A 16980-nucleotide genomic window follows, 5' to 3' on the forward strand; every position below is an offset into this window, starting at 1 on the left:
TAAGGGCTGGGAGTCGCCTGGAACCGGTCAAGACGACCCCGCTGTGTGGATGGGAGCCAGGAGAGAGCTGAGTTTGCGCAGAAACAAAAGTCAACCAGCGAACGCTGTGATGAAGAGGATGAGCCTTCATCTTGGGGCCCCCGACGACCACCACTAGGAGGCACTGCGCAAGCGCAGCTGGGAGGAGTCTATGGAAATGACTTCTTGGAACTGATTTTAATATGAAAGGGATGAGTTATGGAACCTAATGAATACGTATATTTTTGATCTGTATAAACTACCTGGAAAAGGTATGAGGTATGCACGTTGGGTGGAATTATCCCCCGTGCATCCAGCGCTGCCATAAAGAATGCTGCCTGTTAACACCACAGTGGTGTGAGGTTTTATTCCCGGATTTTCGGTGACACTCCCAGTGCCCTCAATCCCCATCCCAGTCACCTCGCAGTGCCCCCAACCCCCCTAGTCCCTCCCAATGCCCCCAACCCCCTCCCAGTCCCCTCCCAATGCCCCCAAACCCCCTCCCACAACCCCCCAGTCCCTCCCAGTACCCCCAAATCCCCTCCCACGTCCTCCCAGTCCATTCCCAGTTCCCCCAAACCCCCTACCACCCCCCTCCCACAACGCCCCGAACAACCTCATTTTGAGTTTCAACAAGTTTTTTTTCAATAAACAAGGTTTTCACCTTCTTTAAAGCCAGTCAATAGTTTTATCATTCTAACAAGAACTGGAACTGGGAAGGGTTGCACGTAACATGAAAAACTGCAGCCTGGAGAAACTGCTGGTTATCCTCAGGAAACCACAAAAATCAGAGTTTACTGCTGTTCTGGATGGAAGATGAAAGATTTTCAATGACTGAAAGACTTGGGTAGATCAGCTGCACTGTTCAGCCATTGGGTAACTCCTCTTCCTCGCATGGCACTTGCTCCACAAAGGGAAGTCTTCACACCACGTGGAGAATCGCCTGTGAAATTCAATACGGTTTGCAATCAAATCAGCCTTTAAAGCTCGCATAAACAAATGGAATTGTTCTTCATACGTTGCGGAGCTGAAACGACTCAATAGCTCCAATACAAAAAGTCACTGACAAGGGTTGTGTTCTCTATACCCAGCCCAGAAGATCTCACGATTTATAATGGGAACAGTTTCAGAATTTAATCCAACATGTATTTTACATGCAAGAAAAGCAGCTGCAAGCTCAGAATTCTCACAGTTATTTGTCTTGCAGACTTGATTCCGTTCCTCTGAAGATCAGCCGTGAACTGCCCAGATGAACTGAGCTCACGCGCCTTCTACCAAAAAAATTCCATCTCCAGAAAGATGACTGACAACGAGCAGCCTTTCTAAACTGAGTTATCACAGAATACATGCAACAAGCACCAGCTGAGTCTACACATATCATGACTTCAGAGCAAGGAGAGAGTAATAAAGCTGGCCCTGCCTCAAAGCACCTAAGCATATGAGAACGGACCTCACGTCGCAGAAAAATAAAAGGGTATCAAATCGGAGAGCAACATTTATGAGAAAAACTCAATTTTGAGAGACCTTTCTGACCATAAGATTGTGTCCAGTCAGAAAAGGGCAGCTCTTGATGCTTACATCGTCATCTAGTCAGTGAAATCCATCTGCAGGAATAAGCACAGCTCATGCAGAGCTGTTGAAGCTTTATGCCACTGACAGGCAACATCTAAGCCCAGAAATCTGAAAAAGCAGCAGCTGGATGAAGTTTCAATACCTCTTTCCCCTTACAAATGTGAAAGTTTCAAACTCACACCCAGAAGGGACGAACTCTTGATCCCGACCTGGAGAAGCGAAATGTCCATCACATCTCGAACCCTCAGCCTTCACCTTCTGTAGGAAGAAACAGACGTTCAAAATAATGTATGCATCTTCTAAAAGGCAGTGTACACCACCATCCAGGAAACCTAGGAATTACGGTCAAAAATCACAAGAAATGACCCAGCTAGTGGTTTATTTTTTTTTCTTTCATCCATCTGCCCAATATATGTCTCAAAAGACAGCATCCAAAGAGAAAATAGCTAACCTGCACCTGGCAAGTCTGAACGTTTGAGTGAACTGGAAAGAAAACAGGCGATCGGTTGAAAGAATCTGACCTGGAAACGTCCACAATCCAGTACCACCATCCTGCTATTTCTGCTTTCACCGTAATCAGAGTCTTCAAGAGGTAGGTGTGCTGCCGTCAGTGAGACTCCATATGCACTGCCTAAATATTTACTGATGCAGTAACTTGACCAAAACAAAGAGAAAAGGTTGGCTAAGATGTCATGCTCATGTACGGAGGCACATCGGTTTTAGCTCTTCAGCTGGCAAACAGAAGCAAGCACAGACGGAGACGCACAGAGCAAATGACCGAGGACAGAAGGACCTTGTCTCAGCAGCTAAACAGTTCCCCTGCACCCTTCCAAGACCGCCAGCCTATTCTGCAACAACACCCGAAATTTAAAAAAACGCTTCCCCACACAATCAAATGCAGCCGCTTAGAAGTGGGAAAAGCAACACTTTTCTTTGCAAGGCATAGCAGTGCATCACAAGAGTTTTTGGAACGAAATACTATTCGTTATTATCTCTCTCAGAGCACTACTGCTACTGAGACCTTCAATGGCATTTCCTTGTTTCCCAGCCATTTCCTTTCCCTTTCCCCACACCAGAAAGCTCACTGAACCCTATCTATCTACATTACATGTAATGCAGTATAAAAGTTCCCAAAGCAGAGATATACTAGAATATACCAAAAATGTCTCACCAAACAGAGGTATACTAAACCTCGGAAGAAAATCAGAGAATGTTAATGTCATTAACGCTTCTCTCAACTCTCCACTAGGAAGTGGAGGTAGCGAGAGGATCACCACAGACTGATGGACATTACCACCACAGAAATGACATTACATCCAAGTGCTGAGACTGAGAGCATCCCGCTGCGCCATACAAACAATGCAAGTTACAAACACACCGAAACCTTGGGGGCGGAGGGAATCAATAAAACTCCAGGCCTAGAACTACAGCGCTGCAGGCCGTCAGAGCAGCCAGCGCTGAAACGCTGCCTCTGCAACACAACAGAAAGTCCACACGCGGGAGCGAACTCCTTAGCAATACTCACGCAATTTTCTTACAGGACGCCAAAGCGCAGCAGAGTATCTCATTCTCTTCATGCCACTTGCACCTACACGGAATGGAGTTCAGGCTCATTTCAGAAGCATCGACAGCGTTAATCGACATGAACAGTTGGTCTGCTCACAGGGAACAGGAACAAACATTCAAGATGCGACCTTTCCGTCTCAGCGACCGTATGGCACCTCTGAAATTTCGCAGAGGACCAGTGTTCAGTAACTAAGCTCCCAGTGGTTTGTGCAGAGTTCAAAGGCACGCTTCACAGGCAACCTGCTTCACGCAGAGGTGGGGGGAGGGAGAAAAGAGAATCCTGGGGTTTGGAAAGGGAACTGAAAGGTAACACTTTGAAGTTTCCCACTAATGTGAAATAGGTCCTCTTAGTACAAGCACCCCCGCTTTCCTCTCCACGCGAGTGTTTTAAAATGCATTTTTCCATTCTTGTTAAGGTCTCCCTCTAGTGTGCCGATACTCGTAGAAATGGAAAACCACCTGACCGTAAAAAGACAAAGTGACATTGATTCTCCCAACAGATCTTAAAATCCATCCTGTAAGCAGACTTGCAAGAATAATTTTTTTTTTTAAAGATCTATTCAAATTTAAGATCAAATTACTGGTTCTTACTTCAGACTTTTAACTTTTCCTTTGCTACTCTTTATTTCTCTAAGTTAACTGCGTCGTCACTAAACATTCCCTCGCAACACCACCAGCTACACGCCACTTTTATACAAACACAGAGGAATCGGAAAGTAGGAAAAGCTTTACCATTCAAGACTCATCGGGGGGGCAGGGAGAGAAAAAAATCCTACAGAGTAAATCGGATTCCAGAAGTGTTAGAAAGAACATTCATTCCAGAAGAAAAAAGATAGGATCTTGCTTAACACTTACGCTCGAGAACTGGATTTGTACCACTGGGAAACAGACCTTCTCCCTCCTCACAGTAGCAATATGGGGCATCTGGTGGACTGAAACAGCCAGGTCTGATTCAAATTACACAGAGAGAGTCTGAACCTTCTGACTTCTAGGATTTCCAGTTAAATACCACAATGTATTTTTTTCCAATTTTTCACCCCACCCTTTAAATCGGGCCTCAGCGTTAAAAAGCTGAGTGTCTCTATACTTCTTTTGGGGAAGTATTTTTCATTTCCAGCTGTGCTCATGATGTGACCAGAAGCATTTCTTATCACAAGGCTTGCAGAACATTCTAGCTAGCAGCATACAAGCTGTATGTAAAGCACCAAGAACATCAGATTAATACAGATTTCCACAAAGAAGAACCCAACATACCTCGTATTACAGGAGAAATCCCAATGGAAGACATCCAGTTCTCCACACACCCAACTCCTGGATGGCTCCTTCTGGTATTTCTTCCGGCAGAGTTCTATTACCAGGTCTTCTGCAGCAAGAAGCTCCAGATGGCTCTCAGTGCCTAGAGCTCAGAGAAAATCCACGTCAGGAGAACAAGTCAGTGACTATTCTGCTGAGCTCAGTTCTCACTCACTCCCTGTTCACTGCCCAGCCTCGCACCGGAGCGTCAACACTCTTGTAAACCTTCCCAAGTTATTCCAACAGCGGTTTCAATAAAACCTGGCTTCCTAGCAAAGCAGGTCCCATACTCTCAGCATTTCAGTCCTTTAAAGAAGTTGAGTAAGACTGGGCCAAGTACTGACCCCTGGGGAACACCACTGGTTACGGGCCTCCAACCAGACTCAGCGCCGCTGATGTCACCCTCTGAGCTCTGCCATTCAGCCAGTTCTCAATCCACCTCTCTGTCTGCTCCTCCAGCCCACCCTTCCTGAGCTTCCCTACGAGGATGTTATGGGAGACAGTGTCCAAAGCCTTGCTGAAGTCGACCTAGGCAACACCACAGCTCTCTCCTCATCTACCCAGCCAACCATGCCATCACAGAAAGCTATGATCTTGCTCAAGCATGATTTCCCCTTGGTCAATCCATGCTGACTACTCCTGATAACCTTCTTTTCCTCCACTTGCTTGATGATGACAGCCAGAATGAGCTGCTCCATCACCCTTCCAGGGATGGAGGCCAGACTGACCGGCCTGTAGTTCCCCGGGTCCTCCTTCTCGCCCTTTTTGAAGACTGGAGTGACACTGGCCTTCCTCCAGTCCTCGGGCACCTCTCCTGTCCTCCAGGACCTCTCAAAGACCATGGAGAGGGGCTCAGCAATGACATCTGCCAGCTCCCTCAGCACTCGTGGGTGCACTCCATCGGGGCTCATGGATTTGTGGCTGTCCAGTTTGCTTCAACCATCTCTAACCCAATCCTCCTCGACACAGGCAAGGTCTGCCTTTCTCCAGGCCTTCTGTCTTACCTCCAGGGCCTGGGATTCCTAAGGGCCAGCCTTAGCAGTAAAGACTGAAGCAAAGAAGGCATGCAGTAACTCTGCCTTCTCCATGCCCTCCATCACCAGGGCACCCACCTCATACAGCAGCAGGCCCACATTGTCCCTAGTCATCTGTTTGCGCTACTGATGTACTCAAAGAAGCCCTTCTTCTTGTCTTTGACATCCCTTGCCAGATGTCATTCCAGATGGGCCTTAGCCCCCCCTTCTTGCCCACCTGCATGCTCTGACAACCTTCCTCTATTCCTCCCAAGTGCTCTCTCCCTCCTTCCACATTCCATAGACATTTCTTTTCCATCCAAATTTTTCTAGAAGCTCCTTGCTCATCCACACACGTCTCCTGCCTCCTTTGCTTCATTTCTTACCTATGGGGATGCATCCATCTTGAGCAGGGAGCAAGTGATGCTTGAATAGCGACCAGCTCTCTCGGACCTCCCCCTGCCTTCCACAGCCCTAACCCATGTGTTTCCTCCAAGGTCCTTCAACAGGCCAAAGTCAGCTCTCCTCAAGTCCAAGGCTGTGATCCTACCCACTGCCCTGCTCCTTCCACACACGATCCTGAACTCACACCACCTCATGACCACAGCAGCCAAGGCTGCCCCCAACCTTCACACCCTCAACCAGTCCTTCTCTGTCTGATCACGCTGTTTTACTGTCACCGATGGGGAGCAAAACAAGAGGGAGAAGCATGCAAAGTAGTTCTAGCTATCAGGACCAGCTTTTAGGAAACCTTTCAGACCCAAAGCTTTTCAGACAAATACAGCTGTCCATGACTACATAACCCCTCTCTCGGGGAAAAAAGAAAAGGCCAAAAATGATCCTTTTCTCACCTGTTACGCTAGCCATTCGATTGAGACACCACTTAATTCGGAATCTGTCACCAGACTAGAGGAAAGAAAATTTCAGTCACTTTGAAGAAGTACAGTATATAACTCTGACATCTGCAAGACTTCTGACCCAAAAAGTCACCTCCAAAACAAAGGCCAACGTTTGTGGGATTCAATGGACGCTCTTGATGACAATTATCTTGAAGAGGAACCAAATGCCACGGAGCCTCTCCAACCAAACTCCAGGCGAAATACTGGACTCGTGTTTGGGGGCAGTTTAAGGGCTAACGCATGCTACTGGCATTGAGCTCTGGATCGCTTTCACCTGTATTTCTTCAGAGCCCTATATTTATGGATGGAGACCAACATCTTCACCCTCCCTGCCTTTTGAAGAACATTAGGCTCCAATGGAATCAAAACCTAATATAGCTGTCATGAAGCTTAAACACCTCTGAAGCCCAACATTTTGTTTTGCTCATTGGCAAATGAAACTTGAGCAAAAATTAAGATGTACAGTGTTCTCACGGGGAAAATGCCAGAAAAACATCCCTTAGAAAAGCAGAACTGTGCAACTATTATTCAGCACAATCAATTTCAGTCAATCTTCAAAGCTCTGAACCTAAGTTAAAACAAAGTCAGAGACCAAGTGAAATGTTCACCAGCAGACTACAGCCAGAAGTGCAGGCTGAAACTAAGGCGGCAGAAAATTAGGTCTCTGCTTTATAAAAAGGCTGGCTTCTAGGAGCCACTTCTTCCTGCACGGAACTGGGATACCTTAGCAAACAGCGCCTTTGCCCACTCCTTTGCCCACCAATTAGGTTTGAGAGTGAAGCATCTCCTTTGTCATCCAACAGAAGTGAAACGAAAGGTTTTGATTGAGAGCATCTTACTTTGACCTGGACCATACCCTGCAGTAGAAGTGAGGCGAAACACCCCTGGCTGGCTGGACAAACTCCAGAAGCTCCCGCAAGACAACGGCGTAAGAAGTACGGGAAAGACCAAATCCAGACAGAGGGATCTTATGAGTGGCATCACCTAATCGGGGGGTGTCAGAAAAAAACCAAAACACCAAGTTATAAGAAGTCCTGTTTCCTTAAACGATACAGTTCCCCCCTCTTTTGTATCTTTTTATATCCATATACGTACACACACCCCTCCTCTTCTTCTCTACAGGCACTGTGTCTGTGCTTAAGCCATCAAAACCCTGCTTTTGTCAGCAGCAGACTGGCAGGGCTGGGCTGCGAGCACACACACACCACTTTTACAAGGCAATTATCTAAGTATTTGACCTAGGAAACATTGGCCAAGTTTGTTCCCTCTGTACACAAGGGGAGGAAGTGTCCTAATAGAAACCAACTGGAATCTACAAACACTACTGAAGAGTCACAAAGGGAGTACGGCAGGCCAAGCCAGGCACAACAACAGCAGAAATACTTTAACTTTGGTGACAGATGTGAAGCTGCCAAGCACAACTTTGAAACACAAACTAGTACCTTTGAGCTACCCTATCATGAGTTAGCAGTTCATGCTGAAGATACACTCCAGGACTATCAAGGGAACGGCACTCGGCTCAGGTGGGCTTGAAAGCATTTAAAGCCAAACAAAGTTGTCCCATTTAAGAAAAACGTACTGCAGTTATTATGGAATTAAAATAGGAAGATGGAACACAAATAATTCTCCCACTGACAAAACCACTTTGGGTCAAGTGCTCTGCCATTTGTGGGTACAAGAAACATACAACAGGCGACTGCACCAAGCTGCTCTGTCACTCCTTTTTCTTCAAAACTCGACCAGTTCCCAGAAGCAGAAACTGCAGACTTCCAAAACGTTCTGACACAAATCAGATAAGCTGAGTCTAAAACCACACACCTCTGCACACCCCTCCTCTTCTCCACTGATACTCACTAGCAGTCTGGCAGTGGTACCGAAAACCAAGTGGTGGTGCTTCTGCAGAAGAGCAGGGGAGACGGGAGAAAAAGAACAATCATTACCCACCATCCACAATGACAGATCCTTAACTCTCAGCCATACACCAGTCTCGCGTACAGAAAGGAACAGCTTCATCTTCCACTGGGGCAAGTACAACTGCCACAACTACTTTCGAAAAAGTTCTTTTCAGTTATACGCATTTTAAAAAACAAAAAGTCTATGATACAGCGTGTGCGTGTGTGTGTGCGTGTGTGTTTAGGTCCAACCAAGACAAACATTCATTGGCATGAACTACAAAGCACAAACATCTGAAGGTCTTTCTGCATTTGTTCTACCCTCTTTAAAGCGTCATGCAGTTCCCACGCTTAAGTCCATCTCTCCAGAAACAACCAGCACTGCTCCAATATTTTAAGAAGGCCAGCCACTTACAGTCAAAGAAATAAACCTATCTTCATCTCATCTGGGCAGCAGTAAGTAACAGCAGAACGCCTCCCTCTCACCCCAAGGCAGGATGAACTACTTCTCCTCTCCCTTCCTTGGAACTCACCTGCATCGATGAAATGATGCAAATCGGCTATTACGCCGTCCTTTAGGGAGTACTTCACACACCCGATCTCACAAGGAAGGAAGCGCTGTTCACAGCTGGATGGCAGCTTGCCATGGCTGTAAATGTCCAGGAAGTAGAAGATGTCTGAAACCACGGCTGAAAGGAAACAAAAACCACAAACATTTTCAGAAGAGCCAACAGAGGTTAGCTCTAGCCATCCTGGCCTCATCTCATCCAGCGTAAGCTTCAGTGCGCTTTATCATATGAGTGACGTAGGGTAATGACCAAGTAAAACACAGCTCTTTCTCTGTATCACAGATGACCAGGTAGTTAATACTTCTGCAAGAGTCAGGCATATTAGTGATCCCAGTACATCTCCCATAGCTGCTACTGTGTGTAGAGATCAGGGCAAAAAGAGGGAAGAAAAAAATACATCAACCCCCAAACCCACACAAATGTTAAGAGGCCTGGAATCAACAACAGGACCTACTATTCCTTTTTACGATAGGTCTCTTCACCCTCTAGGAAAAAAAGGTTAGAAAAAACGTCAGTCTGAAGCAGCAAAGCAGCCTCACCAGCTCAATCCAGTGACTCACACAAGTTACAGGAGCTAAATAACCTTCTGCAGCAAGAGGAGGCAACAAGTCTGCTCGTTAAAAGGATTGCTTCTCCACTGCTCTATGAGCTCCCAAAGAAGTCAGCAAGCACACCCAAAGCAAATGTGAAGAAATAAATTTACCATTTACTAATTTTAAAAGTACCCAACTACGAAAAATGTTTCAGAGTACACCTTAATCCTTCTCTTCATAAATGTCACCTAACATTCTCACTGAAGCTTTAGGTACCTATTTCATCTTTACCCTTAGGTTACGCCCCTCATCAAAAAAGTCCTACTTGTTCTCCTAAACAACGGAGCTGTAGAACTGCTTTTGCAGACAAATACTGCTCTAGGCCAAATTTTAAGGCATTTAACACCACTTGTCCGAAGCTTGAATGCCGGTGCTCTCTTACATTGGGTATCAACCTCTACAAGCTGCGGAGTCAGGAAAGACACCTCTGACCCGCTTTCCTTACCAAAAAAATGGATATAGCTACAGGGAACCGTGCAGCACTTTGACCGAGAAAGAAAGGAGCAGCAGCATCAAATGCGTCTCAGTTATCCCTCATCATTACCCCCTCCTTCAGTTTAAAGATAAATTGTGCCAGCTCAAGCCACCACCACCAACCCCATCAAATTTGCATCACGGTGACAGGGGAGCACAACCTCTGCCAGGGAGGACACTAAGATGTATCACGCTTTTTATGGAGCTGCTCTTTCCTGCCCCTCCATGACCATGGCAACAGGAAAAGACTTCAGGAGACCTGTTACGCAAAAGGCTTCAGCTGAAACTTAGCCACACAGCAGATGCAGCTTACATCAGCTGGCTGCGTGACTTCTCTTGTAAGCACTACCACTTCTCATTTTTCAGAATAACGTCATATTCATGGGGAAATGATTACAGATGTGTTCACTACTCGATTCCAATCAAAACATCCATTTGAAGAAGGGGGCACCGATAAAACAGGTTTCGTTTTTCCAAGAGTTTTCACCAAGGAAGCAAGCCAGGATGTTACAAAAGCACTGACAAAGCACATATCCCCTCTTTTATTCTCCCAAGGAGGCCAGGTCACTGTTTTCTTTAACACCTCTACCACACCTCATTTTTGAACTTTGATATCTAACAACTCTTCACCCTTTCACATTAGTACAAGCATTATTTTATGCTGAACTTGGGTTAGACCTTGTAAACCACAAATCGTAGGAGTTCCACACTTTCCTTTTTCTTCAAAGCCTTGAAATAATTGTAAAGAAACCATTAGTGGCTACATTTCCCTCCAGCTAAAGAACAGAGGACAATGATTTTGGGGGAGGGGGGGGTAGGGAAGGGGGCATGGCAGCACAACACACATCTGCACTGACTTCCCGCTGTACTACAGAAGACCTTTTCCCAGCAGCAGACCCTTGGTTTAACACAAAGAAACAGCTGACACAGACGGCCATTAGCAAAATGGAATCAGCCTTTGTACAGGTACCCTTGAGAATATCTACACAGGGCAAGCTTCTGTCTACCAGGATCAACTGCTGTAAGATTACCCTACCCTGATCGTTCTCCCAGGACATAGCAGAGGCCTTTGGAAGAGAAGTGACACCGGGCATCTTTGTGGTCAGACAAGCAGGAACCGGATGAGCCACATTAGACGTCTGGAAGAGAAGAGAAGAGAAAGTTAAAAAAAAAAATCAAAACAGTCTACTAACCCCCAATAAAGTCCTTCACCTCCTCCTCTCAGAGGAACACAGGATGGCCACTAACAGTGATGGTCAGGCGGAACAAGGCTGCAGTTTCTACACACTTGCCCATGGACTTGCAGACCCGAAAGGCAGGATTTCTCTTCTAACAAAAACAGAGCTGGGTATCTTAGCACCCCGCTCAACTCACTGCCACTACAAAGAGCTACAGCTAAAAATCACAACATGCAATTCAAAAAAAAAATTGTTTTAGGGAACTTTCCAAATTGGAATTTCCAATTTTTTTCCATAAACTTTATGGAAAAGTTTGGCACATGCGTTAGTTGCCTTGGACTAGGAAGGAAAGTGATGAAAAGCTGACAAAGCCTCAGGGAAGCCATCAGACTGCTCTGGCACAGAGCAAGTAAGAAAGGCACCGGCGTCCATTCAGCGCTGCAAATTCACACAGGAGCAGGAAGCTTTTCAGAGGACAGGAAGAGAAACCCGGCAGGCTTACAGAACTCAATCATTCAGGACCCAAACTGGGAATAACACCCACATCTAGGTACACTCATTCCAGATGACCATCTTAGCCAAAGTTTGTGGATTATCAGTTTCAACTACTTCAAATAAACCGAGGAATCGGTCCCATTCACCTAAGCTTCAGTCATCTCGAAAAGATGACCAAGACCTTTCACTACACAAAGTCAGCGTGGTTGTCTGTGTGATTAATCAATGCAGATCACACATAACCTCACACATACACACTTCCCTATTTCCACTGACAGCCAAGAAGGATGATGATCTTTATTTTGCTAAAGCAATTATTGCTTTCCCTGATTACAGCTTTCTAAAATGCCACCACTCCTGGAAGGAAATACACAAGCCTCTGCTTCTGACTTTGCTGTCATTTCAGGTAGCTCTCCATTACACGTGAAAACGGAGCTCCACTAATTACATACCCCTAGCCTGCTAAATAACACAATGATGATCAGATTTTAAACAGCTCTTTTCCATATAAGCAAGCCCCCAAAACCAGAAAACATTGCCTAATATCTCCCTACTAGTCTGGACTGACTAAATTAACTGCTCCAGCTTTACCAGTTACTCCACACTATGATCATCCTGTCATTCCCTCTGGAAGTGTTTCAAAGTCCTCAGTTTTACCCTCACCAGTAATTCATAGTTCATACTCAGTATCTAGTCACACGGGATGAAGAAATAAATGTGGTATTATCCATTCGCTCGACCAGGCTCTCTGCTGTGACACACAAGTTTTCACGCTGCCAACCAAGACTGCAATAAAATAAGCTTTCCCACACCTCGCACAAGTCAAACTCTGAAGCAAACTATGCTTCAGGGAACTGCTGGGAGAGGGAGACAGACATAAGGGACAAAAAAAAAAAGGGGGGTGGCAGGGACAGACACATGAGACACACACCTTTTCAAGACAGTAAATAGTACAAGGGATCCCGCTAGCACTATTTTTGACTACAACCACATTCAGCTTCACCTAACTGCTTACTTTTACATTGAGGGACTTTGTCCTCCACCAGAGCATTACTATTCTCTCCATAACCAAACCAATCTACAAACAACGGCAAGGTACAATTCTTCTTTCTGTGCACAGGTTCCAACATTTCACTGACCTGCTCCACCACACAGCCGCTCAAGAATGCCCCAGCAGCTTTGTTTAAGATGTGGCTTCAGGCCATCCGCCAAGAACCAGCTAAATTAAGGACACCCACAAAGCAAGAGCAACATGAACCTAGCACCAGAAGCCACACCAATTTACAATATTACAAAGAAAAAAAAAATGGCAAAGCCAGTCACTGCAAAATGTTGTTAAACATAAAACTAAGTTGTTAGAGAACGACATTTTACTTGGGAAAAGAGCCCAAAGGAACAAGCTGCGCTGGTTTAAAACAGGATAGACTATTTTCACCTTTAATTCAAACCAGAACAATTTCCCGCTTAACCTTCGTAACGGTACGGACTGCCCCAGCAGCCGTAACCTCCACAGGCTGGAGGCTCTGGAGAGCAGGTCCTCCTCCATGGCACCACAGCTGACCAAACCCAACACCACTCCCTCTGCCTCTGGTTCAGCTACTCTGGAAGGTCTTCCTTTCTTAGCATGTACCTCTTGTACCATCTTCTCCGAGCGTTTCTTTTCATTCCACTTACGAGCCTTCTCTGCATATACCATCTTTTCTTCCTTACTCAGCAACTAAAGGAAAGGGAATTGGTAAAAAAAAAGTTTTACTGCTTCCTCCTAGCAGCCCCACAAAGCAAGAAACTCCATGTAAGAAATTAATTGTGCATTTCCAAAGGACGTTCTCAATGCTTGCCAAGAGCTGCCAACTGCTAGCACTGACTCCAAACATTTCCTGCAGCCTTCTCCCTAACGGACCCACAACCTTTGATTCCAAACGCCTGGCGAGCACACGCTTCTGAAGCATCTTTGGGCGAGAGCAAACTAGCACTGCCCCACCACAAACCAGAGGTCTTCTGAAATCACTCGGGCCAGCTGGGGATGCCACTACCCATAGAATCATAGAGTTTGGGTTGGAAGGGAGGTTCTCCTTCCCCTCTGCACTGCCCTAGTGAGGCCCCATCTGGAGTACTGGGTCCAGTTCTGGGCTCCCCAGTTCAAGAAAGATGAGGAGCTACTGAAGAGAGTCCAGCGGAGGGCTACGAGGATGAGGAGCTACCGGAGCATCTCTCCTACGAGGAGCGGCTGAGGGAGCTGGGCTTGTTCAGCCTGGAGAAGAGCAGGCTGAGAGGGGACCTTAGAAATGTCGATCAGTATCTGCGGGGGGGGGGGGGGTGTCAGGAGGACGGGGCCAGACTCTTTCCAGTGGTGCCCAGCAATAGGACAAGGGGCAATGGGCACAAACTGGAGCAGAGGAAGCTCCAGCTGAACACGAGGAAGAACTTCTTCCCTCTGAGGGTGACGGAGCCCTGGCCCAGGATGCCCAGGGAGGCTGTGGAGTCTCCTTCTCTGGAGATATTCCAGCCCCGCCTGGACAAGTTCCTGTGCAGCCTGCTCTGGGTGACCCTGCTTGGGCAGGGAGTTGGACTGGGTGACCCACAGAGGTCCCTTCCAATCCCCACCATGCTGAGATTCTGGGATTAAAGGTCATTGAGTTGAACGCCCCTGTCATGAGCAGGGACATCTTCAACTGGATCAGGCTGCTCAGAGCCCCCTCCAACCTGACTTTGAATGTTTCCAGGGAGGGGGCAGCCACAGCTTCTCTGAGCAGCCTGGGCCAGTGTTTCACCGCCCTCAAGGGGAAGAATTTCTTCCTTCTATCTAGCCTGAATCTACCCACCTTTTGTTTACAACCACTGCCCCTCGCCCCCCTAACATGGCTGTCCCAACAGCCCGCCACCCAGAGGGGAGGGGGGCACGGCCTGTGCTTCTCAGCCAGACCCGCACGGGGCCACCCGCACCGCCCAGCCCCGGCTTCGCCGCTCAGGCAAGGCCACGCTGACACCCCCCACCCCAGCCCCCGCTTCCCCCTCACGCAAGCCCACGCTGACACCCCCCACCCCAGCCCCCGCTTCCCCCTCACGCAAGCCCACGCTGACTCCCCACACCCCCCCATCCCCACCCCAGACCCACGCGGCGGGGCCCGGCTCCCCCCGCCGACCCGCGGCCGCTCCCCGGGCCCTCCCCTCACCGCCCAGGCCCCGCAGCAGTGCGGGATGGCGTCGGCCACGCGCGCCACGGGCAGCCCGCGCCGCTGCAGCTCGGGCAGCCGCTGGCGCACGAAGCAGCAGAAGGGGCTGCGCGCGCCCCGCCGCTGCGCCATGCCGCATGCGCTCCCTCGGCCCCGGGGACGGGTCGGGAGGGGCGGGGCCGGGCACGCGCGCGGCCGCCCTCGGCTCTTGGCGCCAAAGGGGAGGGCTCGCGCCTGAGGGCCGGCCGCGCCCCCTCCCCCCGCGGGCTGCGGCCGTCACCTCAGGAGAGGCGCGGGGGGAGCCGGGCCGGGAGGGGAGCCCGGCAGCGCTGCGCGGGGGGGGCGGGGGGTTTTTTCTCTCCGTTTTTTGGGTGTTGAAGGGTGAGCGCTGCGGAGAGGGACTGGGAGTGCTGGGGGACCACGGGGTGACCCTGAGCCAGCAGCGCGCCCTGGGTGCCAAGGAGGGCAACGGGATCCTGGGGTGCATCGAGAGGAGCGTGGGCAGCAGGGCGAGGGACAGGGGGGACAGGGGGGGACAGAGGGGGGAAAGGTGGGACGGGGGGGATGGAGGGGACGGGGGGGGGACACAAGGGACAGGGGGGGACAGGGGTGTCAGTGGGGGACAGGGGGGGACAGAGGGAGGAAAGATGGGACGGGGGGGATGGAGGGGACAGGGGGGGACAGAAGGGACCGGGGGGACGGGGGGTCAGGGGAGGACAGGGGGGTCAGAGGGGGACAGAGGGGATGGGGGGGACAGAGGGGGGGACACAAGGGACAAAGGGGGGACACAAGGGACAGAGGGGGACAGAGAGGGGACGGGGGGAGAGGGGGAGACATAAGGGACAGAGAGGGGACAGAGGGGGACGGTGGGGACACGTGGGCGCTTGGGGACACCATTGGGGGGGGGACGGGGACATCGTGGGTGTCCTCGCACCCTGGGTGCCCCCCTCTTACCCTGTGCTCAGACCCCCCCCGCCCCACATAACCTCCTCACCGTTGGAGAGGAGGGGTCCCTTTTCCGGGGGGGGGGTGTCCCCATTTCGGGGGGGTATCCCCGTTTCTCGTGGAGTCCCTGGAGCAGGGGGGGTCCCCATTCCCGGGAGGCCCCATCACAGGGAGGGGGATGTCTCCGTTGCAGGGGGGGTCCCCGTCCGCAGGGGGGTCCCCATTCCTGGGGGTGGCATCCCCATTTCAGAGGAATCCCCATTCCGGGGGAGTTCCCCGTTCCCGGGAGTTCCCCATCACCGGGGTGGCGTCCCCATTCCGGGGGAGTTCCCCGTTCCCCGGGGGTCCCCATCACCGGGGCGTGTCCCCATTGCAGGGGGGGTCCCCATTCCCGGGGAGGAGTCCCCATTCCCGGGGGGGATCCCAACTTCAGGGGGGGGGGGTCCCTGTCTCTCGGGGGTTCCCCGTTCCCAGGGGGTCCCCATCACCTCGGGGGTGTCCCCTGATGCTGTGAGAAGCCGGAGCTGCAGACTCCCCAGCCGGCAGAGTGTTCAGCAGGGATTCTGTATTGCGGCGCCGGGCACACGGGGGTCTCTCCTCCCAGCGTGTGCCCCGAAGAGACACCGTGCCCAGGTGTTTATGCTATGGTAACGTACATGTTCATTGCATTTCCAAGCAATGCTGAGCACAGCAATGGTTTTGCCGAGAACTCATCAGTACCTGGTCATGTCCGTCGCACGTCTGTCTGGCGTCTCTGGGTGATCGCGGGCTCTTCAGGTTCTCCTGCAGCCTCCTCATCTCTGCAGTTCGCACCCCTGCTCTCGCCAGGCCCAGGCGCCTCCAGGGATCGTTCAGGAGTCCCTGGTCTTGCGCCCGTCCCCACTGTTCCCAAAGAACCGAGACTTGTTTGGGCTGTGCCAAGATTCTGACCCCCTGCCCTGAGAACATCCCCTGCAGGATACATTGGTGACACTCACAGTTATCACCCTGTTGCAGGGGGGGGGTCCCCATTCCCGGGGGTTCCCCGTTCCCGGGGAGTCCCCATCGCGGGGGGGGGGGGGGGGTGTGTCCCCGTTGCACGAGGGGTCCCCACTGGCGGGGGGCTCCCCAGAGCAGGAGGGATTCTTCTCGCTGCTGAGCTCAGTGCAGGGTGCCTGCATGGACGAGCAGCGTCCAGGACTGGGAGGGGGTTTGGGGGCACTGGGAGGCACTGGGAGGCACTGGAGGGTTGTGGGAGGGGGGTGGGAGGGGGTTTCGGGGCACTGGGAAAGACTGGGAGGTGATTCAGGGGCACTGGGTC

At 50.1% G+C, this 16980-nt stretch overlaps 1 protein-coding gene across 1 annotated transcript; it reads right to left on the bottom strand.

The window, feature by feature from the left end:
* Positions 1-651: 651 nt before the first annotated feature.
* On the bottom strand, positions 652-14867 carry LOC142360041 (protein maelstrom homolog). The gene is made up of 12 exons (XM_075412339.1): positions 14736-14867; positions 13193-13279; positions 10926-11028; positions 8787-8942; positions 8216-8257; positions 7218-7345; positions 6314-6368; positions 4411-4552; positions 3116-3178; positions 2112-2244; positions 1770-1848; positions 652-961 (listed from the first exon to the last, which is right to left on the bottom strand). The coding sequence occupies exons 1-12, from the start codon at positions 14865-14867 to the stop codon at positions 846-848; spliced, it is 1236 nt and encodes a 411-aa protein (XP_075268454.1). The 3' UTR covers positions 652-845.
* Positions 14868-16980: the final 2113 nt, after the last annotated feature.

The sequence above is a fragment of the Opisthocomus hoazin genome, unplaced genomic scaffold, assembly GCF_030867145.1.
Source record: "Opisthocomus hoazin isolate bOpiHoa1 unplaced genomic scaffold, bOpiHoa1.hap1 HAP1_SCAFFOLD_56, whole genome shotgun sequence".
NCBI classification, from domain to species: Eukaryota; Metazoa; Chordata; class Aves; order Opisthocomiformes; family Opisthocomidae; genus Opisthocomus; species Opisthocomus hoazin.

What these genes read in the sequence shown, in the direction of transcription:
- LOC142360041 (XM_075412339.1), bottom strand. Translation starts at nt 14,867, where the DNA reads ATGGCGCAGCGGCGGGGCGCGCGCAGCCCCTTCTGCTGCTTCGTGCGC. An exon ending in ACTGCTGCGGGGCCTGGGCG is followed by an intron (nt 13,280 to 14,735) that starts GTGAGGGGAGGG and finishes CCTTTCCTTTAG; the next exon opens with TTGCTGAGTAAGGAAGAAAA. An exon ending in AGAGTTCGTCCCTTCTGGGT is followed by an intron (nt 962 to 1,769) that starts GTGAGTTTGAAA and finishes TGAATTTCACAG; the next exon opens with GCGATTCTCCACGTGGTGTG.